At 39.8% G+C, this 25,027-nt stretch overlaps 2 protein-coding genes across 2 annotated transcripts in view; one reads left to right on the top strand and one right to left on the bottom strand.

Annotated features, from left to right (window-relative positions):
* Nucleotides 1–1,937: 1,937 nt before the first annotated feature.
* Nucleotides 1,938–15,280, bottom strand: LOC146654918 (polypeptide N-acetylgalactosaminyltransferase 17-like). The gene is made up of 7 exons (XM_085380860.1): nt 13,329–15,280; nt 12,712–12,829; nt 8,761–8,946; nt 8,422–8,591; nt 8,014–8,109; nt 4,344–4,505; nt 1,938–3,339 (listed from the first exon to the last, which is right to left on the bottom strand). The coding sequence occupies exons 1-5, from the start codon at nt 13,559–13,561 to the stop codon at nt 8,064–8,066; spliced, it is 753 nt and encodes a 250-aa protein (XP_085236986.1). The 5' UTR covers nt 13,562–15,280; the 3' UTR covers nt 1,938–3,339; nt 4,344–4,505; nt 8,014–8,063.
* Nucleotides 15,281–23,115: 7,835 nt separating this feature from the next.
* LOC146654917 (polypeptide N-acetylgalactosaminyltransferase 17-like) overlaps nt 23,116–25,027 on the top strand; it is a 27,710-nt gene continuing 25,798 nt past the window's right edge. Inside the window, exon 1 of the mRNA XM_085429351.1 lies at nt 23,116–23,119. Within this exon, the coding sequence (XP_085285477.1) occupies nt 23,116–23,119 (4 nt within the window). The remainder of the gene's footprint in view (nt 23,120–25,027) is intronic.

Here is a 25,027-nt window from a genome sequence, read left to right as displayed (position 1 = left end):
TATTCCCCTTGCCATAAGAGCTGGGTAACACCCAAATTTCTCATCTGTGCAGTATTAAAGGTTTATCCTATTCTATTCTAAAACTTTAAAACTGTTTTTATTCTAGTATATAACTTTTATGATCACTGAAATTAAAGTTAATATAGATATAGCTTAAAAATAATTGGACAAATAAGTGCCTGGAGATGTTACCAAAATGGCTCCAGAGTGTGAGAACATGTTTAGTACAAAAGAAAGAAGAAACAGATTTTGATTCTCACTGTGAAGTGAGGATATAGTATAAAAATAATTGGTATCAATAGCTTTTACTCAACAATGAACACATAAGGTGAAGTAAACGTAAATCACAGTCTGATAAAAACCCTTTAATAAAGCACATTCAGTACATGTTCTGAAGCTATTACTCTGGCTCTGTTTGGGGTCATTGTCACGCTACAGAATGAACTTAAGCGATCTGATTATTTTGCATGATAAAAGATCTAATTGTAGTTCTAGTCTCTAGTTTTGACATGCTCTCTGCAAAAAAACCCCCAAAACAACAAAAACTAAAACAGCGGGATGCTTCACCATGCTTCGCTGCCAACATCTGTGCCTAAAGAGTTGTGCACAGTATTGTGTGTTGTATCATCTGTTACCCTTGCTGCAGTGGGTTTTATGAAATTGTCACATTTTCATACAGTGTTGCTGTTCTGTCAAGTAATTACATCTGTATCTCTGCTGCTTTTTTCCCGAGGCAGAGCAGAGAGCAGGCTGGGGTGACAGCTGCAGTGACACTACCCTCCAATCACAGAAAACATACAGCGCCACATGGTGCATATTAGAGCAAAATCATATTTGACAACTGTGAGTTCTCTGCTCTGACATTAAACCATAACCTCTTTCATTAAGTGCTCACAGGGAGCTGCAGGACACTGCTGGTCAGAACAATGCAAACTATGATACAATAATGTCAATGAATTACATTCATTTTCTAGATTTTTTGTCATCCTTTAAAAATAGCTCCATTTTTTTACATGCTAAAATCTACAAATTATACAAATTTCCATCCCCATAAATACAACCTTATCTAAGTAACGCAGTGAGTTTATTTGATCAGTTTGTCCTTGTTAGCATTTACTGCTGGCTTACATTTAGCAGGACTTTAACCAACATATGGTAATCCTATTTCACGCCAGAGAACGATGAGCAGTCTCTTCGTTAAGAGTCTGATCAGCATTCAGTGTTATGTTAGCATGCAGGCTCTGTCCCTCAGAGCCGCCTCACTCCTCTCTCCCCCTCTCTGCTAGAAACAGGCCCTTGTGCTCCCAGCAGTCTCCTCCTGTTTTATTTACATCTTAAGCATTTAAGCTGATGCTTCATCCAGAGCAGTTTAGCGAGAGTAAGCAGTAGGAGGTCAGTGTCTGATTCAAGGACACTATTTACAGGACATATGGTTGCTTCAGGATTGAACCCATAACTTGTCATTTATAGAACAGTCCCTTTAATGTTCGGCCACCTGGCTGCTTTATTTGTGGCTGGGTAATATTGTGTAGAAGCGCTTTTATAAAAAATGTGATGAAAGTACTCTTAAGTCGAGTTGGTGTAAGTTACAGCAGATGCCATGCAGCTGGAAGCTGAGGGTGAAATCTCTTTTGAAGTAGTCTATTTTGGGGGATGATTTTGAGGACTAATCTCACAGCATGCCGAAAATATTTTGACCACAACCATGAAAATGGATGGAGCAGTTAAAAGGAGAGCAGGCCAGCATGGTAGCTCATCTTTGCTGTCTCTACCTTATTTATAGTCCAGAAAAGCAAAATAAAGCATGAGTTTAGCAGCAAAAAATTACAAACAAGCTTGAAAATAAAATTAAACTGAAAAAAATAAGCATACTAATTAAAGTATGACAAATTTAAAGACTGCAGATGTATCCTAAAACACAGTAACAAAGCACAACCCAGGAAACCAGTTGTTTATTGGAAGACAATCTTGGGAGCAAAAATCCAGCTGATCACACTTATGCAATTTAATATATGACATCATATACATCTCAGTACGTTAATAATTTCAGCCTTTAAGGCCTCCTGCATTTCCACTATTGGTACTTTTGTGCATTCCTGATTCAATCCTCCTCTCTCGTTCATGTTCCAACCCTTTGTCCAAAAAAGTGCTTCCTATGTTTGACTAGGTTTTCAGTAGTTATGGCACACAGCAGTTAACCAAATAAATTAACTTAGCGCAAAGAAACTTTGTACCCAACTGCTTACAGTACTTCATGCTACGAGATATATTGCATCTGATGCTACAGAATGCTTGGTGGAAAAATAGCAATAAAAGTCAGAATCCATAAAACATAGAAGTGAGATTTAGCCCAGAGTCCTTGTTGGGGTGATTTGAAAAAAAAAGTACACCAAGTAATATTTTTAGCATATTTTTCTTCAAATTATAAATATTTACAAGGATTTGAATTTTCTGAAAAACATAAGAATCACTTTTCAGGCATTTTTGCTAAACTGTGTAAAATTTTCTCCTGTCACGAGTAGCCATTCCTTAATTTCTAAGTACCATAGACCAGCGGTCCCCAACCCCCGAGCCATGCACTGGTACCGGTCCGTGAGTCGTTTGGTACCGGGCCGCGAGTGTTGAGGTTCAGGTGTGCAATTTATGGTTTACCGGGGGTTTTTTTCTTCGTTTTATCGTTCATATTTATTGTTTTTATCGTTACCTCAGTTCCCCTGTGTCTTTTCCCGTGTGTTATGAACACATTTTAGTTATTTAGGGCCGGTCCGTGGCACAAAATGAATGAAATATTGCAGAAAGACTGATGGAAGATGGAAACTTTTTTTCCCCTTCACATAAGAAAGAACACGCTTTTGGTCGATTAAATGTCTACTAAAACTTAAACACTGTAAAGAAGTGGCACACAGGAATTATGGCAACATCACATTGAAAGTTTGTAAAATTCATATAGAGAAATGGTCCTCATGCTAAACTTTCACCACGTTGAATGTCCATGTTTTTAAAAAAAAACTAACAAAAACAAAAAAACATCAATTGTTTCCAAACCACCTCATCACTCGTCTCCTTAAAGCCATCTATTTTTGAGTCTTATTTCAAAAGCTAAGGAGCCCCCGCATCATTGATTGTCCACTGGCCAAGGTAACGTCAGGTGACAGCTCTTGGAAATAGCCTTTGTAATTGGTCCCAATGAAACTGGCCAGGCGATCACTGCTTCATAGTGTTCTTGATGGTCCACCTCTGCCCCGAGCAGGGCTGCAGGACCAGCAGGTGGCCGGAGTAAACATTAGCCGGCACCACCTCCAGACAGCGTCCAGTAGCCCGATTTATGATCGATTCGTTCTGCAAGGCAGAAGGAGATACAATACTTTGGTTTTAACAGATTTCACAGATGGTCTGTGAACAATGCGTGATGGTGACAGAACAGTATGTAACCAGACCGGGCCTTATGTGAACTGTTGCAACCTCTTTCTTAAACAAATGGCACTAACTTTTTACCTTACATCTATATAAAATAAGTAAGGTCTCCCTATTTCCCTAAGACTTCTACGTCTGCAGGACTCTTCACTGCTTGTCCTGCTGTGTGACAAAGAATCGATGTGGCAGAAGGTCTGCAGCATCACTGTTCAAGCTCTCCTCTTCCCGTGCTACAGGCTGTAACTCTTTAGTTTTTAAAGGTTACCCAAACAGAACTAAAAGACCAACAGAAAATTGACTTACAAAAGGTTTTTCACATTAAAAGAAAAAGAGAATCAATGCCAAAGTAAAAGGTATATTGAGTCGCTTGTTACCCTTTAAGCAGTCTGGGTTTAGTTGTCTTAAGAGGACCCCTTATTTTCTAGCATAAATATAATTTTACAACAGTTATTGTTCATATTAATCATAGCCAAAGTCTCAATTTATGTGCAAATAATCCCCGTTAACCAGACTGCTTTGATTTCAGTAATAGCAGAGATGATATCCTAATATAGTCATCACAAACAGACAGATCTATCTGTGAAGTCCTACTGGCCCCGGTGTTAAAACCTTCTGTTTGTGAGGGTTTTAACACAAAGAAAGGTGGCTTCAACGGAGGTATTCGGAATATAAAGGCGGTTCTGTCAGATAAAGCATGAACTACGGGGCTGCAGCAATGCTGAGTATGAGAGAAATGAAGATTCATGCAAAGCTACTCTCATATTAGAGTCCAAGAGAAAAAAGAATGGACCCAGACATGAGCTCAATAGGTCCCTTTTAAAATCTGACATATAGATACTTTTCCTCTCAACTCTATGCCAGTAAATTTTAGTTTCTCTTATAAACACTCAGTTATATCATTGAAAAAGAGATTTCTTTACACTTCTGACCTGAGAGAAATGCCATGTCTTCTGTTTCACGTTGGTCACCTTTTCACAATTGAGGAGCTGAGGAAAGTTGCTCATCTGATCGTACACCACACAACGAGTGTCCTCACCAGTGCTGCCTAGGGGTCCCAGAAACAGCTGACCTTCTTTAGTGTAGCGTCCTAACTAAGAGGAAAACAGATACGTCACACATACAGTAAACGGAAAGTTACTGAACTGGCTGAGTGAATACTCTTCTCTTTATTAGCTAACGATGAAATAAGTATGTGATGATGTACAAGTTGAAGGTAACCTGGCAGGAATTTTCCTTGATTATGCAAGCTGTTGGGTTTTTTTTTTGCTGCTTTGAACAAGAGGATGGTGTTGTTCCCAATACTGCTGAGAGGCAAAACATGTCTTTGTTCTTCACTGAGTGCTAAACACAAAGATTTTCCTGTACATCACTGCTAATCACAGTGTTGTTTCAGCAGAGTTCTAACCCACATATAGCCCTAACATTTTATATACACCAAATTCTGCAGTTTTCTCAACTTGACAGAAAGAAAAAGCAGAAGTGAGTCAGATTCTTCCCGCTCTGTTTTCTAACCTTTGTGTCTTTCACTTCAGCTTTTTCGTTCAGATTAATAGTAATTTCCACTTTAGCAGTGCAGATAAAACAGTTCCTTTGGTTGCATCTAGCTCTGAGGCTTTGAGTGTGCTGACGATAAAGACTGATTGGGAAATTGTTTATATCGCATTCTGTTCCTAACAAAGCATGAATAGTGGTTGCAATGCCTTGCAAAAGATATAAAGATAAAGCTTTCCATCAACCACCCAGTCAGCCCAGTTTGGGTCTTTTTGCAGAGTAACTGCATCCTGTTTGCAGTACATCATACAAAAGTTAGGTGATTTAACAGCGTTTGGACTCAAAATCTTAAAAAATCCCACTTGTGGTCCCTAGATGTCACTGCTTCTTCTTAAGAACAGAGTATTTATTAAAATGTTTTTCTAGTATCTTTGACCACTACAAGTTACATTCATCTTTTCACAGATATTCATATCGCACTTTATTTTATGCACTTATGTGCTTTATCTGTTTTGCATACACACCTACAGCCAGTCACCATTTAACCTAACGTGCATGTCATCGGACTGTGGGAGGAAGCCGGACTACCTGGAGAGAACCCACGCTAAGACACCATGGGGTCGCTTTTATCTCCGTGGAAGTGCAAGTGTGAAAAACTGGTGGTCTAATAAAAACTGAAGACTTTTTGTTCCATCAAAAGGATAACTTTAAAAAATGCAACTGAAGCATGTCTTGTGAAGAAAGTGTGATGCGGCTGTTAGATTTGTATTGTTGATTGTCATTTATGCTTAGAAATATTTACTTATATATGCTTAGAGTTTTGTAATTAATTGTAGATTGGTAGAGGTTTTGATCCTTGATAGTCTGCAAACTGTGTGTGTATTAGACAGCACTTTGGGAGCATGAGAGGTCATACCGTGTTTTATTGTTTTATGGTAGGATTAACGTAGTTGCGTCTGTTCTAGTCTAGTCTTTGTTTAGATGAACTGCAGGACTTCCTCACCGTGTTATCTAGGATGAACCATCTAGGGTGAGGGGGAGGCTACCCTCTTCCTGACCAAGGATGTTTGACCCTTTGATCAGCAGTCCACACACACACACACACACAGACACACACACACACACACACACACACACACACACACACACACACACACACACACACACACACACGCACGCAGTAAGGATGGGCGGACATGTCTCAGCCTCCACCACTCTCAGCACTGGAGCCCCCCAGGGGTGTGTTCTGAGCCCCCTGCTGTACTCTTTGTACACATATGACTGTGTGGCCACTACCAGCTCCACCACCATCATCAAGTTTGCTGACGACACCGTCGTGGTGGGCCTGATCTCTGATAACAACGAGACGGCCTACCTGAAGGAGATTAGGAATCTGGAGAACTGGTGCCAGAGGAACAACCTCCTTCTAAACGTCAGTAAGACAAAGGAGCTGATAGTGGACTTCAGCACTAAGCAGGAGAGGAACTACCAGACCCCCGTCATCAACGAGTGCCCAGTGGAGAGAGTGGACAGCTTCAAATACCTCGGAGTTCACATCACGCAGGACCTGTCATGGTCCTGTCACATCAACACCGTGGTGAAAAAGGCCCGTCAGCGTCTCTACCACCTCAGACGCTTGAGAGACTTCCAACTGCCCTCCAAAGTGCTCAGGAACTTTTACTCGTGCACCATAGAGAGCATCCTGGCGGGAAACATCTTAACCTGGTTCGGGAACAGCACCATGCAGGACAGACGAGCTCTACAGAGGGTTGTGCGGTCAGCTGAGCGCACCATCCGCTCCGAGCTCCCTGACCTGCACTCAATCTACAGCAGGCGGTGCTGGACCAAGGCCAGGAAGATCGTGAAGGACCTCAGCCATCCCAACAACAGACTGTTCTCTCTGTTGAGGTCAGGAAAGCGATTCCGCTCCCTGAAGACCAACACAGAGAGACTGAGGAGGAGCTTCTTCCCGCAGGCGATACGGTCTCTCAATCACACCACCACACAGTACTGACCCACACATACAGTTCTTACACACACACTGGACTTTCTGGACTTTGTTTTTGCACAACACTGGTCACTATATTCTTCATTTCCGGTTAATACTTGTACAGCTGCTGTTATTGTGTATATATTTATTTATATTTAGATTTCTTCATACATTCTTATATAGTTCTATACTGTGTATTGGTGTATTTTGTTGTACAGTTATTTTATTTTCAACTTTAATTTATATATTTTATCTTATTCTTCCCAGTTAAATTTACCCTTCATTCTAATTTGTGTTGTACAGTTATTTCATTTTTAACCTTAATTTATATTTTATTCCTTCCTAGTTAAATTTACCCCTTTTTAATTTTTCATATTTATTTCCTACCTTATTCATAGCCTTTCCTTTTTTGTTTTCTTTAGGTCACGAGCAGTTGTCCAAGCATTTCACTACATATCGTACTGTGTATGACTGTGTATGTGACAAATAAAATTTGAATTTGAATTTATTACTCTTTGTGTGTATGTAGATGTCATATGTTAACGAACTTATGCATATTCATGTAACCTCAATAAAAGGACAGTGGTACGGGAGGACGGACGAGAGCAACTGGGGCCAAGCGAAGGAACGGCGATTGTCCGGTTCTCTCCCGTGCACGAGTAACATGAAGCTTGCCTACTTCGTGTCTTGCTTTGCAGTGTAATTATATTGCCTTTAACGTTCCAGCGGATGGGTTCAAGCTACAAACCTATCAGCGGCACTCATTTTTCCAGAATTGAATTGAAATTTTAGCTCCTTTAGCATTTTACCACTGAAGCCTTGACTTTCTGCCTAAAGCACCTGTTTACCACTGTGAGCTAAAAAGAGAGGCCCTTAGGGCTGAAGGGATGAAGAGCTGACACTGGCTGACTCAGGGCTTCAACACAAAAAGTGCAAGACACAATTTTATTCTGACAGCAGAACTCGCTCCTTGGAGGATTTCAGCTGAGCCTGTGATTGAGACACAGCTGCAAATCACATCACCGGAGAAGCTCACTGTATGTTTTCATGAGAAAGCAAAGCAACTGGAAAAAGATGGAGTATACTCTTTAGTATGGTGGTGAGGAAGAGTGTTGTACCTGAGGACCCCACCCATGGCATGGGTGCAGGGTGGCTGTGTGGTTCTCCTTCACACCCTGATCCATACACAGGTGGCTTGCTTTAGAATTGCGGACCTTAAATACACAAAAAAAAAGAGTCAGACTTAATTCATAAAATATGAATATTCCCCAAAATAATTACCGATTAAAAATGTATAAAGGCTAAAAACAAGGATGTGTCAGTGTGGATCAGACAAAGTTCTAAATCTCATTTATTTTCTATTAACAGCTGAGAAGATGTGGATGTACATGCTGTCTGAGTCCCTGCTTTCTTGTTATATTTTGGTCTGTGGAGGAGATACAAGTTTCTTAGGACTTTGTGTAAGTATCATTTATTTAATTTCAGTGGTTTAATTTGTACATCAGATCTTACATCTACAAACTTACTTTTTCCTGTGTCTTTGTCCTTCATGGCTCACCTCACCGTAGAACAGCGTATCGTTGTACCTCCTCATCTCTGGGTAAACGTTGTCTAGGTACCAGTGAAAGCTCTTACATTGCAGACTCTTCCTCAGTGCAACCCTCTGTGATATGTCTCCGTAATCAATACCGTGGTTCTGCAAGAGCAAAGGAAGTTATTATGCCTAAAGTCTCTACATAAATTGTGGAACCAAAAGAAAAACTGTTTGGCTCTGAACATGGACATCTGATAGTCACAAACAGACAAGCATGACTGACAGCATCCTCTCTAAGAGAGGTCTTGGTGCAGAAAAATGCCGTTCTCACCTCCATGGGGATGTTCCAGGCCAGGTAGACATTGGACTTGTACTCATCCATCCAGACCTCTGCCACACGCAGGGCATTAAGGCGTGTGTGGAAAGCTATGTTACTGTGGTAAGGTTTCTTCATTCGTGCAATATGAGCCACTCTGGAGCAAGGCAGCACCTCCATACTGCCTCCACACAGCCACACCTGTGGGTAGTAGGAGTATGAATTAAAGCTCACAATAATATACTGCTGGCTGCTGGGCAGCAGGAAATATAAATAGGCAGATGCACAGTCGCCGCGATGTCCTGATTTATAAAGTCAATTACAGCTAACAGCTGGAGCATAGAGCACCTGGAAGGACGTGTTTTCTTTGTGCTGGAACTAATGAAAGCTAAATCTGTACATTTAGAAGTCCTTCTCGGTTTTTCTTCTTGTTTTCTGTTATATAAAAAATATCTAATTGTTGCTTTTATTCATTTTTTTCTAGCCAACCTTAAGGGGCATCAAGAGGAGCTGAGGTTTTCGGCACTTCAGCACTGGGTTAACTTTTAAGCTCCAACTGTGAGTATACATACATAAATGCATGTTTTTTTACTTATATTGTTTGCTGTGACAACGTATCATCCAGAGCACTCTCCCAGTCAGCGAATACACCATGATGATTCCAGGCATGTCATTAAAGATCAACAAGAAGAGACGGTCAGAAGCACAAGTCATGCTTGAAGATGTGGCCAAAACATCTTCTACAGTTCACCATGCTATTTCCCAGCTTTGATGTAGGACAGCGGGCCAGAACAATAAGACATGAATGCTAGCATAGCCCCAAGAGCTACACAACAACAGAATAAAAAAAGAAGCATAAAAGCAAGCAGTTTACACAATCATAAAAGCATAAGACAACAAGTGAGTTTTGAGTTGGGACTTAAAGAGAGAGATGGAAGAGATATTTCTTAAATCAGGAGGTAGGGAATTCCAGAGTCGTGGAGCAGAGCAGCTGAAAGCCCTGCTCCCCATGGTGGCAAGACGGGGGGAAGGGACGGAGAGAGAAAGGGAAGAAGAAGATCTAAGACATCGAGATGGGGCAGTGATCTGAACCAGATCAGAGAGATATGGAGGAGAGAGATGATGAATAGCCTTAAATGTGTACAAGAGTATTTCTTCTTCCTGACCAAGATTCGTTCCTTTTGTTGCTTCTCATTAACAGAGGTCAAAGAAAGTATAATGATAAAGTGGAGAACTACTGGACATCATTCATTTTTGGTGCTAAAGGTTTAAGAATTAACTGCAGCAGAAGAGCTTCACCTGCTTGTGAAGTGGTTTAGAAAAGAAACCTCAGAGCATGAAGGTTGAATCAATTATCTCCTCATACAAACCACCCAGCAGCTGAGCTGAAAATGATATCAGAATGGCTAGAACAATGTTATGGTGCATCTAGAGCTACTGAAACAGCTCTTAATGCAAAACTTTAAAAAAGAGCTTTTTGACCTAGCAGACTTGCTATTGAAGAAATAGGAAGCTGAACAAGATAACTTCCTCCCAGGATCCTCTCTGGAAACAGCCAGTGGTACTCATCCCTTTTTCCAAAAGCTTCTACACAACCTCAGGAAAAATGGACATGCCCAAATAAGGGCATCATGTAGCTACAATCTCTAAGTTGATCAGTGGTGGAATCCAATGACCTAGCTGTAATCCTTACTTCATTCACAATGATAGCCATCAAAATCAGCAGGTCAAGACTGAGGTATCCTCTGCAGGTTTGGAGAACAAATGTGCAAAGCCAGCAACTGACCAATTAGGAACTATCCCAGCCACAGAAAAACACAGCCCTTAAACAAACACAGAGGCTTCAGAGGAAAACCCCTTGAAGAACAGATGAGAACAGGACATGGTGCTGTGAATTCATTCATGCAGGACTGTGAGTGAGATCAAACCACTGGACCCTGAATTGACCTCTCACTGTTAGGTAGAATTGTTGTGCACATCCACAAGCTTCAAAAGGAGATTAACTGCTCTCATAATGAATAATTTACCCAGAAAGTGGATCTCGGCAGGGTACTCACAGAAGAACTGAGCATCAAAATGGAAAAGAAAGAAGATTTAAGACACGTTAGGCATGGTTGTTGTTGACAGAAGGACTGGTCTGAGTATTTTGGAAACTCCTGATCTACTAGGATATTTCTGTATTACCATCTCTAGGGTTATCCCAAGGGATGGTCCAAAAAAGAGGAAATATCCAATGAGAGACAGTTCTCTGGGTGAAAATATCTTGTTGATACCAGACCCGACCAGAGACTGCTTTGAGCTGACAAGAAGGCAACAGTAAAACAGATAACTTCTTCTTAAAAACCACTTTTGCATTACTTTGAACCGTGAACCTTGAAGAATTTGGGCTAGAGCAGCAGAGGACCATATCAGGTGCTACTCTTGTGAGCTAACAGGAAAGTCTCCACAGTCAGGGGATCTCAATCAGATAGATCACCTTTGGTATATGACGCAATGGGAGATTCCCATCGTGAATGCACAGCTGACAAATCTGCATCAACTGCATGAGGCCATCATGCCACGATCAATCTTTGAGGAATGTTTCCAGTACTTTGTTGAATCTATGCCATGAAGAATTAAAACAGCTCTGAAGGCAAAAGAGTGTCCAACCTAATACTGACAAGGTGTATCTAATAAAGTATCTGCTGAGTGTGTCCAACCCACGAGCCTTCTGCTGTGAACATAATGAAGACATGGATATCCAAGCTATCTGAACCCACGTCAAAGTGATGTGAGCGTAACAGAAACTTCAAACTGACAGGTCGCCAAACAATTGCACAGATGCAACCTATTTCACTCCTGACAAACATTCCTACTGGATAAAAAGTAGGTCCGTCAGTCTTTCTTCACACTGGGAACAATATGAAACATGTTCCATCCACAGATAAGGAGCACTACAAACAGAAAATGGGCACATAGGTTTTAAAGATAACCTATGTGTTTCTGTTACCCAAGGACACGGGTGCTAACCAACAGAGGGTATGCCAAAAAAAAACATTTTACTGCTCTCTGCCACACTCTAAGATAAATAAGCAGTACTATGATTTCATGTAAAAGATGTTGGACAACAACCATGCAAAATTGCCCCATAGAGGTGCTGATATCTACCGCTTAACATTCATTATCCCAAGAATCCTGTTAAAACCCAAACAGTCATTGATTCAAGTGCTTGTTATGAAAGAGTTTCTCTGAATGAGGGCCTTCTCCCTGGACACATCCAAACAATCCTCTTGTAAGGGTTGTAGTGAAATGTAGAAATGTTGTTGTCGCAGGGCAACTCTGGATATGTGTCCCACTGCTTTGTAGTAAAAGAGGAACAGAAAGAAATGTGGTTCTTGAGATGTGACATTGTGGGCTAGATTCATGTCTTTGCTAATACTTCATCTCCAGCAGTTGTAATATATTTATAGGTGCGTTGAAGCTGAATTTTAGCTGTTTTATTGCATCTGTACACGTTTACTTATCTAGACTTAATTTTGGGGGGAATCTTGATATTTTTGATGACAAGATATAAGAACTTTCCATTTCAGATTCAAGTTATGACCAAGTCAACTCAAAGACAAGGCAACCGTTTTTGTCTTTCTAAAAATATTTGATTGTTTAGCTTGCTGGATAAAAGCCAACACACTCGGGTTGTGAAAATGTTTGACGTTATTTTTTCAGGAAAAATCTAATAACCTTGCAGAAAAACAAAAGACTCTCCAATCTCTCAAAATGTACAGAAACAAACTCCAACCTTCCTGCTCTGCTCTACGTGACCTATTTATCTCCATTGCCCTGCTGTGAGCTGCTCACACAGGACTGGTCCTCCAGGACTCTTAATGGGGCCTCATCAGTGGTGCCACGCTACGGTGGCCACTGCTCCACTTAAAACCTACAGGGGTAAAGAGGGAGCAGGAACAAGAGGAAACTGGGTGACACACAAACCCTGATGCCTAGTTCGATGTTCTCCCCTCCGTAGACGTCCATGCCTGAGTCGAGTAGACCGAGTTCTCCAAAGTAGTCCCGATTGGCCACAAAGGAGCATCCAATCATGGCAGGCGTCCTGCAGCCAGGAAAACACACTATCATGTGACACTGAGCGTTTGCAAACACCAGAATGTGTTTTTTTGTGGCTTTATCTGATGTTTATTTTGGAGTACTTTTCTACAACCCAAATCTCCACTATGCAAAGTTTCACACTTTATATTTCAGCCTATTATGTGGAGGGTAAATCTAAACATTTTTGTGCATACTCATGCAATTTATTCTTATTTTTAATTAAAGAATGGAAGGAAATCCAATTTAACACAAATATATGGGTGATAATCAGATAATTAAAATCCTATTTTCACCACTCTCTAATTTAGGCTGTAATTTTTTTATTGCTTTAATGAAGTCTGGTTTCCCATCAGGAGCTTTTTTTCTTGTTTTCCCCTAATCTTCCCCAAAACTAAAAAAAGAACTTGGTGGCAGTTTTATTGAAAATCTTAAAGAAGTGGAAAAAAATACATCTCAGAAGTGTGAGATCTGTGTTCACGTTTAAATGGGAGAAGCTGGCATACCTTATTGGTGCAGACATGTCTCCCTCCTCCCACCACTCTTTGGGTGGATTAATGTACATGCACCACAGTTCCCAGTTGTAGCCATGGCCAGAGTTCTCATAGCGCTCCACCTCAAAGGTATCGTGCTTGATGTTGTCGATTGACGGCAAGATAATCCTCTTGTGGTTTTCTTTTATTCTAGCTAGAACTGGTTCTGACCTGAAAAAAGTGCAAACACACACACACTCACACATTTAGTTGACTTTACTTTGTGCAGAAACAAAGTTTATAACATCTTTTAAGAGCACCACTTTTTTCATCCACTTCAGTCAAATAGAAAGTTCCTTGTGTCGTCCCAGTTTTATCACTAATTCTGTTTGATTCAGCCGAGTTGAGCTCTGCAGGGGGCAGTGAGAGAACTGCACGGTATACCTTAAGTTATGCACTGAGCTCGAAAATGAGATCCACAAAAAGACATCAACAGGATGTGGCAGTTGTCTTAGCGGGGTTAATAAGGTCCCTCATTGCATGCTAATTTCTTGACAGTATTTAGCCTTTGATTCAGTTCACCACCAAGCGCTCAGCTTTTTTGAATTAGTACAAAACCTTCATTTTTTATGGTTACTAAAAATTTACTTTTACGACAAGTTCTCCAAGAGGGGTCCTGTTTTGGTGTGTGTTTTATGTGTGCTTGTGATGTTTTTTTTTAAATAAAATCCGTTCAACCTGATCCCACAGCCTCAAGTGTCTCATTTTAAAACTTCTCAGGCGTGAAATAGCTTGGCTCTTCCTTTTATGCAGCTTCAGCTATCCTTTGTCTTCTCTTTCCATGGTTTCTTTGCACTTTGTAGCACTCTTTTAACACTGATACCCAAAGCTCTATTATTGTCATTGTTGTTATCATGAATAAGTAGAGAGATACTCCCATACGGTTTATGACAAAATTTAATCCGAAGTGATTGATGGCCCTAATCATGACCTTTTGACCTCGCCCCTCCCCCCCGGAAGCGAGTAATGACCGTGACGAATTGCATCCGGAGAAGGGGGGGGCGGGAACCCCCCGACATCCGGAGAAGGGGGGGCGAACCCCGGAAGCGCGCCATCTGTCGCTAAGCGTGTCGAATTGCATCCTGAGAAGGGAGGGGGGGTAAACCTCCGGAAGCGCGCCATCTGTTGTTGGGAAAAAAAAAGAAAAAAGTTTTTAGAGGGAGGAGAATAAAAGCAGAGAGGAGGAGTTCACAATTTCTAAGCCTCAGACACACAAGATGGATTTCATTCTGCAGCCCAGCAGCTCTCCTGTGTCCGATGAGATCTGCTCTCCCAAAGAAGAAGGCTTTGAATATGCCATATTCAAATACAGCATATTTACTAAGGAAGGCCTCGATCCGGACCTTATGACACTTCCGGAAATACTCCGGAATTGTCTAGTCATTTTCAGACCTGATGCGTCATGTTCCATATACATGAGGGGAGGGGTTTGGTTCCTGAAGCACAGCGGTGATGCAGCAGCTGATTTTGTGCTGTATAGAGAGACAGAGCGGCAGCTAGTTTTCCGCAAACTCATAGTCTGAATTCTGTTTCAATATTATGACGATTTTCTCTGTATTTCTTAATGGGAATAAAGAGTGACTTCCTGTAGAGATTTCAATAGTATTTTATTTTCCTATAATACAGACGCAGTAAAAAAAACCTTTAAGATGATCTGCCTAGCAACAAATTGCATTTTTAGGCTACACCATAGCTTGTGATGAAAAGAAGAACTTTCTATCCGCTTGTAACCTACAGGCTGCCTACCCCGTATGTGTAAAAATGAATAAATATCCCTTAGTGAATACTTTTCTTTGAATACTACTTTTCCTTTTGAGAATCCCTTTTACAAGGGACTGAAAAAACAAACCATAATTGCCGTGACAGGCGATCTTGTTTCACACACACACACACACACACACACACACACACACACACACACACACACACACACACACACACACACACCGCGGGTCAAGGAGGAGTGAGATATCAGATATCAGTTTTTTCTCAATGCTTATAACCTATAACGCGCCCCCCAAAACAATATTATTATTATTAAAACATCTATAAGGTAGGTTTTGCGCAGCCTGCTCCTTGTCAGACCAAAGTTTTTTTCTTCATTACTTTTAGCTACTTTTACACTGGGTTTTCTCAATAGACAGAAAATGAAAATGAGGAGTCAACAGCCGATATTATCATTGCTTGTAACCCGGTAAATAATTTCGTACATCTCCCCATAAAATAAGCCTTAGTGGAAAAAAGCTCATATTCGAATACGTTTATTCCCCTCTGTGGGAAAGAGTTTTTTTCTCAGAGTCAACCATGAGGCGAGTTTTGTCAACAGCAATTGTCCATTTGGTAAAACAAATATCCGCCTCTAAGTCGTATTTTACCGTTGCAGAATGTGGAAAACAGACAGCCCTCACAGGAGGCACCCAGGGGCCCACCTCACACACCATAGTTAAAATATTTAAATTTCAACTAAATTTGTAGTAATGATCGGATTTCCTCACTTATCTACACCACACTCCTTGATTTCTTATCGTTTCTTATCGTTCCTCTGTCCCTTAATAGAAACTATCCTCCCTTTCAGTTGTCTTTTGCACTTCCATATCGCAAAGCAGTTACTGTAGGTTATTTTCTGCTTATGCATTAATGTAATTAATTAACTTATTTATCCTTAAGTACGGTAATGACTTGAGTTCTAATGCTTTTTGTCTCTTGAGTTAGCCGTCAATGTGGGATTTTTTTACCCTTTTGTTCAGTTAAAGCTGCCTTTCATTCTTCAACGCAGCTTAAACTCTAATAGGTAAGCTTTCTTGTAATTTCTTAGTTCTGCAGGCTTCTTGAAAGACATCCGAGACTCTTCTTTGGATGCTGGATGCCTTTTGTTTTGTTTTCTGTCAAGATGATCCCACACTGCTTCGATTATCTTGAGGTTCGAACCCTGGAGAGATCAATCCATGACTGATGCGTTGTTTCATCCAGGCATACTTTGACTACAATGGCAGTATGTTTGCGATCATTGTCGTACTGAAAGTTGCTGCCAATCAGACATTACTTGGTATTACATGGTCGATCAAAATCTGGTGGAACTTTTCTACATTCATAATTTGATTAATTTGGATAAGAGCTCCAACAACACTGGCTGAAATCCAGCCTCAAAGCACGGTAGAGTATCCACGCTGTGTTAAAGACGGCTATAGACATTCACTGTTGTATCTCTCTTCGGACCTCTTCCATGCATATTTCAAATTTGGATTCATTACTCCATAAGACATATTACAGCTGATTTCTTTTTCCAGTCAATTTCTTGTGTAATTTGGCACACCTCAGCCTTATTTTTCTCTGTTCTCCTTCCTTAAGAATGGCTTATTAACAGCCACCCTTCCAACTCAGATAACTTTTGATGAAATGTTTACAGCACTTGAGTTACTCGCCACGGCCATCCTAAATGCTAAGAACACTAAACTTTAATTCTAAATTACGTTAACCAGAAAAAACAAGCCAAAGTCGAGATGTTGCTGAGCTGACCTGTGCTATGCTATGCCTTCTAAAGCACGTATAATGTAAACAGAACTGGTCTTTGCACAGAAGCCTGTGGAGCTTCATAATTAACCTCAGTGTGTGAAGAGCACTCTCCATTTAATAATAGCTGTAATAAAATGTTATGGCCGACGGTGTTAAACGCTGCACTTGGGTCTAGCAGGGAAGATTTCAACTTTTCAATACGAATGAAGGCTGAAAACTGATTAGATTAATGTCTGATGATCTTTTCTGTGCTTCTTCAAGTTTGTAACACCAAACATATTAAAGGATGATGTAAGGCTCACAGGAAGAGTTTAATTAGACACACATTTACTATTTTCTTTATACTCTTTCTTTCTTGACATGTTTAATATGATTACTATCAGAGGAGAAAATGACCCTTGTGTAGTTTAAAAAAGTTTTATTTAATCAAACTGTAATGTTGTTGAACTCTGACGGACGTGTCTTTTAATCTTGTCAACAAATCCTTAATCATCTAAATCTGCCATTTATCATCTAGTAAAATGTTCCCTCTGCTTCTGCTGCACATCTCCCCGGACACTCTCCGCTTCACCTGTCCTGTGCAGGTGGTCCAACCCCTGCCTGCCTCCTTAAACTGGGGTGTTTAAATCTCTTTACCTCTGTTGTGAACTTCACACAAAGTTTGTGGTAACAAAATCAAACTGACGAGGATCTCGTTTGAAAAACACACACTCACGAGACAAAATAAAAACAGACTGCTCAAAGCAAAAGCAGAGCCCTCACAGCTGGTAGTACAAAACACAGCGACAACATGCGTATTAGATACCCTCAGTGCCAGAAGCATAAATATGAAAAAATGTGATCACCAAGAGTATCCTAACAACGGCGTTGAGGTGGGTGTTACAGTAAAAAAAAAAAGTAGCCAAATTTTCATCTGAAAATGTTGAATTTTAGTAAAAACAATGCTCTGTAGTTTGATACTGTCGTTACAGACTAAGCAGATGTTTAAAGCCTTCGGACGCTCATTTGAAACGCACTCATTCTCCTTATCAGCTGGAAACATTAAAGCCGTAAAATGACTTTTTCAAACGGATAAAAACTATTGAACAACAGCAATGTTGAGCCTGTTCCAAAATTTGGATGTACATGTGTTGAAGGTGTGGGTCTTGTTGAATTATTAAACATACATTCTTTAATTTTTCGAGCCACAAAAACAACAACTTTTAATTTTCTTCTGCTTGAGTATCGGCCTCGGGTAGCTCTACTTATCATTGCTCAGTCAGTTGTCTGTTTGTGCTACTTTTTTAAGGAGCAGCGTATTATTGGTAAGGGTGACTTTATGTGTTTAGCTACTTAAGTGGAAGTACTGTGGATAGTTTTACCTTACATACATAGATCTACCAATACAGCTTCTGAGGTAACTGTTTACAAAATGTTATAATCTATTCAAAGGTTCTTTGCAATTTTACATTGATAAACATTATCCTTAACACATTTGGCCCACATAAAGTACTATGGCCATCACACTGTCATTTAGAATTGTTTAAATAACTCCTGTCTTAAGTCCTTCCATCAAAAAAAAAAAAAAAAAAAAAAAAAAAACATGGTTCACTTTTACATCACAAAATGTTAGAAATATAAGTCGTTCATAACAAACTGAAAGGTTGGGAGTTTAAAAATCCAAACCGATGGAAGAATCAGAATCAGAATACTTTATTGATCCCTGGGGGAAATTATTTTTTGTTACAGTGCTCCATTATAAACCAACATTAAGACAAGACAGACAATACACTAACTAAGAATAGTACAATATATACATATATATACATACATACATACATACATACATAAGTCACTCATAAATAAATAGCTGGAAAAGAAACATGTGTAGCTGTAGCAGCAAACAGTGTGTTAAGTGGATGCGTTGTACAGGGAGATGGCCACAGGCAGGAAAGATTTCCTGTGTCGTTCAGTGGTGCTTTTCGGTAATCTCAGTCTCTCACTGAACGTGCTCCTGTGACTGACCAGCATGTCATGGAGTGGGTGGGAGGTGTTATCCAACATTGTCTTTATCTTGGACAGCATCCGCCTCTCCGACACCACCTTGAGGGTGTCCAGCTCCATCCCCACAACATTGCTGGCCTTACGGATCAGTTTATCGAGTCTGTTGGCATCTGCGACCCTCAGCCTGCTCCCCCAGCATGCAACAGCATAGAGGATCGCACTGGCCACAACAGACTCATAGAAAACTCATAGAAAATAGGAAGCAGAAGTAGAAGACTATAACGTCTCAGAGCACACGGTGTCTATTATTGTGTAGACATGTATAAATAAGAGCTTAATAAAGATGCTTAATTTCTTAAGAAATAAACAGGTGGAGTGATCTTTATCAAAAGTGGATGTTGCATCTGTGGCTAAACCACTGTACCCAAAAAAACTTTAAAAATCTACTGTGTGTGAGGCTGTGTAAGTAAAGCTTGCCCTTCACACCCGCGTGTAATAAACCATTTGTTGGGGGGTTGTGGATTTGGCACCTCAGCATTGTGAAAGTGGGGAAACATGTTTCTGGCTGTGCATAAGATTTCTTCTTACAACTTAGAATCTCAGTTCTAAATGAAATTCAGATGTTTTTTTTAAGTATGGCTAATGTATTATTTGACTTCTAAGACACACACACACACACACACACACACACACACACACACACACACACACACACACACAAGAACAACACAGAGAAGAAGAAGAGGGGGTCGTTTTACTACGCATCATAAAAACGCAATCATTCATAACATGGACAGTGAGAAGTAAAACTCGTCGTCTTACCACATGTTATATTCTGTAAACTTAAAATAATCCGCAGAAATTAGAGTTTAGTGTTTTAATTCATCTATTAAAAAACACGAGTCAACATTACTGAAGTGACGCTTTAACGATGCGTCTTATCATCGTGTTTATGATGATAAAACATGTTCTCTCGTTAGTAGATGTCTGCGCTGTCACTTGTCACGAAAATGTTCAGAGCCAGGGTTCCTCTTTAATTACCATTGATCGTTAATAGGGTCACAAAAGATTTGTCGCATTATCCCCATAAACAAAATGCTTTTATAGAAATCATTGTGATACAAATATTTAGATTCTTGATTCACAATGTGCACGAACTCAAAATCTTTAGAGGTTCATATTTACTGATACTGTCGTGACCTTCCTTCTGTGATTGGATTTTCACTTATTGTCGGCTTTACAGTCACATAAAATTCATTCCAATTTTTTGCCTTTGCTTCAATTAAGGTGTTTCTTTAAATCTACAGCAGCTCCCTTTTCAAAAGGTTTACTGACATAGTAAGGAAGTAGCTAGGGAACTCGGTAAGTATGAGCAACAACAGCTTAGGGACTGTTTCTACAATAAAGAGGAATTCATCATCATCTGCAGTTCATCAAAAAAAAAAAACAATTCAGCAGATCCTCAAAGTATGGATACAATCTGTTTTCAGCTGTAGAGGTACGCTTCACGTACTTATCAACATGCAGTTTAGAGGCTTGCATTAGAGTGCTTTGGTACTTGGACCTCTTTTATTTAGCACGGTTATACCGTTGTGTATTTAGCTATATAAATATGCTCAAGAGTCTATCGTATGTTTGTCATGCAATTAAAAATTCAAAAATATAATTTTTAAATCAGTAACTTTGCAAATTTAGCGCGGACCCTCACCCCTCCCTCCGGCTCCCACGGCCCCGCTGTCACCGTAAGACTCATACTCTTCCCCCCACGTATGCTGCTATTGATCGTTGTCAGTTGTCAGTAAACCTTTTGAAAAGGGAGCTGCTGTAGATTTAAAGAAACACCTTAATTGAAGCAAAGGCAAAAAATTGGAATGAATTTTATGTGACTGTAAAGCCGACAATAAGTGAAAATCCAAAAAACGCCTCCAATCCTAATGATCTCCCCCCCCCCTCTCCCTCTCTCTGTGTGTGTGTGTGTGTGTGTGTGTGTGTGTGTGTGTGTGTGTGTGTGTGTGTGTGTGTCCTCACAGAAGGAAGGTCACGACAGGAGCTTTTTTCAATCAGTTTTTACAAGAAGTGTAGCTCATACAATGGTATAAATGTATTATTTGCGATACTTTATAAATATGAACCTCTAAAGATTTTGAGTTCGTGCACATTGTGAATCAAGAATCTAAATATTTGTATCACAATGATTTCTATAAAAGCATTTTGTTTATGGGGATAATGCGACAAATCTTTTGTGACCCTATTAACGATCAATGGTAATTAAAGAGGAACCCTGGCTCTGAACATTTTCGTGACAAGTGACAGCGCAGACATCTACTAACGAGAGAACATGTTTTATCATCATAAACACGATGATAAGACGCATCGTTAAAGCGTCACTTCAGTAATGTTGACTCGTGTTTTTTAATAGATGAATTAAAACACTAAACTCTAATTTCTGCGGATTATTTTAAGTTTACAGAATATAACATGTGGTAAGACGACGAGTTTTACTTCTCACTGTCCATGTTATGAATGATTGCGTTTTTATGATGCGTAGTAAAACGACCCCCTCTTCTTCTTCTCTGTGTTGTTCTTGTGTGTGTGTGTGTGTGTGTGTGTGTGTGTGTGTGTGTGTGTGTCTTAGAAGTCAAATAATACATTAGCCATACTTAAAAAAAACATCTGAATTTCATTTAGAACTGAGATTCTAAGTTGTAAGCAGTGTAAGCAGAAATCTTATGCACAGCCAGAAACATGTTTCCCCACTTTCACAATGCTGAGGTGCCAAATCCACAACCCCTCAACAAATGGTTTATTACACGCGGGTGTGAAGGGCAAGCTTTACTTACACAGCCTCACACACAGTAGATTTTTAAAGTTTTTTTGGGTACAGTGGTTTAGCCAGAGATGCAACATCCACTTTTGATAAAGATCACTCCACCTGTTTATTTCTTAAGAAATTAAGCATCTTTATTAAGCTCTTATTTATACATGTCTACACAATAATAGACACCGTGTGCTCTGAGACGTTATAGTCTTCTACTTCTGCTTCCTATTTTCTATGAGTTTTCTATGAGTCTGTTGTGGCCAGTGCGATCCTCTATGCTGTTGCATGCTGGGGGAGCAGGCTGAGGGTCGCAGATGCCAACAGACTCGATAAACTGATCCGTAAGGCCAGCAATGTTGTGGGGATGGAGCTGGACACCCTCAAGGTGGTGTCGGAGAGGCGGATGCTGTCCAAGATAAAGACAATGTTGGATAACACCTCCCACCCACTCCATGACATGCTGGTCAGTCACAGGAGCACGTTCAGTGAGAGACTGAGATTACCGAAAAGCACCACTGAACGACACAGGAAATCTTTCCTGCCTGTGGCCATCTCCCTGTACAACGCATCCACTTAACACACTGTTTGCTGCTACAGCTACACATGTTTCTTTTCCAGCTATTTATTTATGAGTGACTTATGTATGTATGTATGTATGTATGTATATATATGTATATATTGTACTATTCTTAGTTAGTGTATTGTCTGTCTTGTCTTAATGTTGGTTTATAATGGAGCACTGTAACAAAAAATAATTTCCCCCAGGGATCAATAAAGTATTCTGATTCTGATTCTTCCATCGGTTTGGATTTTTAAACTCCCAACCTTTCAGTTTGTTATGAACGACTTATATTTCTAACATTTTGTGATGTAAAAGTGAACCATGTTTTTTTTTTTTTTTTTTTTTTTTTTTGATGGAAGGACTTAAGACAGGAGTTATTTAAACAATTCTAAATGACAGTGTGATGGCCATAGTACTTTATGTGGGCCAAATGTGTTAAGGATAATGTTTATCAATGTAAAATTGCAAAGAACCTTTGAATAGATTATAACATTTTGTAAACAGTTACCTCAGAAGCTGTATTGGTAGATCTATGTATGTAAGGTAAAACTATCCACAGTACTTCCACTTAAGTAGCTAAACACATAAAGTCACCCTTACCAATAATACGCTGCTCCTTAAAAAAGTAGCACAAACAGACAACTGACTGAGCAATGATAAGTAGAGCTACCCGAGGCCGATACTCAAGCAGAAGAAAATTAAAAGTTGTTGTTTTTGTGGCTCGAAAAATTAAAGAATGTATGTTTAATAATTCAACAAGACCCACACCTTCAACACATGTACATCCAAATTTTGGAACAGGCTCAACATTGCTGTTGTTCAATAGTTTTTATCCGTTTGAAAAAGTCATTTTACGGCTTTAATGTTTCCAGCTGATAAGGAGAATGAGTGCGTTTCAAATGAGCGTCCGAAGGCTTTAAACATCTGCTTAGTCTGTAACGACAGTATCAAACTACAGAGCATTGTTTTTACTAAAATTCAACATTTTCAGATGAAAATTTGGCTACTTTTTTTTTTTACTGTAACACCCACCTCAACGCCGTTGTTAGGATACTCTTGGTGATCACATTTTTTCATATTTATGCTTCTGGCACTGAGGGTATCTAATACGCATGTTGTCGCTGTGTTTTGTACTACCAGCTGTGAGGGCTCTGCTTTTGCTTTGAGCAGTCTGTTTTTATTTTGTCTCGTGAGTGTGTGTTTTTCAAACGAGATCCTCGTCAGTTTGATTTTGTTACCACAAACTTTGTGTGAAGTTCACAACAGAGGTAAAGAGATTTAAACACCCCAGTTTAAGGAGGCAGGCAGGGGTTGGACCACCTGCACAGGACAGGTGAAGCGGAGAGTGTCCGGGGAGATGTGCAGCAGAAGCAGAGGGAACATTTTACTAGATGATAAATGGCAGATTTAGATGATTAAGGATTTGTTGACAAGATTAAAAGACACGTCCGTCAGAGTTCAACAACATTACAGTTTGATTAAATAAAACTTTTTTAAACTACACAAGGGTCATTTTCTCCTCTGATAGTAATCATATTAAACATGTCAAGAAAGAAAGAGTATAAAGAAAATAGTAAATGTGTGTCTAATTAAACTCTTCCTGTGAGCCTTACATCATCCTTTAATATGTTTGGTGTTACAAACTTGAAGAAGCACAGAAAAGATCATCAGACATTAATCTAATCAGTTTTCAGCCTTCATTCGTATTGAAAAGTTGAAATCTTCCCTGCTAGACCCAAGTGCAGCGTTTAACACCGTCGGCCATAACATTTTATTACAGCTATTATTAAATGGAGAGTGCTCTTCACACACTGAGGTTAATTATGAAGCTCCACAGGCTTCTGTGCAAAGACCAGTTCTGTTTACATTATACGTGCTTTAGAAGGCATAGCATAGCACAGGTCAGCTCAGCAACATCTCGACTTTGGCTTGTTTTTTCTGGTTAACGTAATTTAGAATTAAAGTTTAGTGTTCTTAGCATTTAGGATGGCCGTGGCGAGTAACTCAAGTGCTGTAAACATTTCATCAAAAGTTATCTGAGTTGGAAGGGTGGCTGTTAATAAGCCATTCTTAAGGAAGGAGAACAGAGAAAAATAAGGCTGAGGTGTGCCAAATTACACAAGAAATTGACTGGAAAAAGAAATCAGCTGTAATATGTCTTATGGAGTAATGAATCCAAATTTGAAATATGCATGGAAGAGGTCCGAAGAGAGATACAACAGTGAATGTCTATAGCCGTCTTTAACACAGCGTGGATACTCTACCGTGCTTTGAGGCTGGATTTCAGCCAGTGTTGTTGGAGCTCTTATCCAAATTAATCAAATTATGAATGTAGAAAAGTTCCACCAGATTTTGATCGACCATGTAATACCAAGTAATGTCTGATTGGCAGCAACTTTCAGTACGACAATGATCGCAAACATACTGCCATTGTAGTCAAAGTATGCCTGGATGAAACAACGCATCAGTCATGGATTGATCTCTCCAGGGTTCGAACCTCAAGATAATCGAAGCAGTGTGGGATCATCTTGACAGAAAACAAAACAAAAGGCATCCAGCATCCAAAGAAGAGTCTCGGATGTCTTTCAAGAAGCCTGCAGAACTAAGAAATTACAAGAAAGCTTACCTATTAGAGTTTAAGCTGCGTTGAAGAATGAAAGGCAGCTTTAACTGAACAAAAGGGTAAAAAAATCCCACATTGACGGCTAACTCAAGAGACAAAAAGCATTAGAACTCAAGTCATTACCGTACTTAAGGATAAATAAGTTAATTAATTACATTAATGCATAAGCAGAA

The sequence above is a fragment of the Rhamphochromis longiceps genome, linkage group LG14 (genome assembly GCF_057381845.1).
Source record: "Rhamphochromis longiceps isolate RC_006_pf linkage group LG14, R_longiceps_female_GT1.1, whole genome shotgun sequence".
NCBI classification, from domain to species: Eukaryota; Metazoa; Chordata; class Actinopteri; order Cichliformes; family Cichlidae; genus Rhamphochromis; species Rhamphochromis longiceps.
The sequence above is the reverse complement of the archived record's forward strand: the minus strand, read 5'-3'. Positions and strand labels throughout refer to the sequence as shown.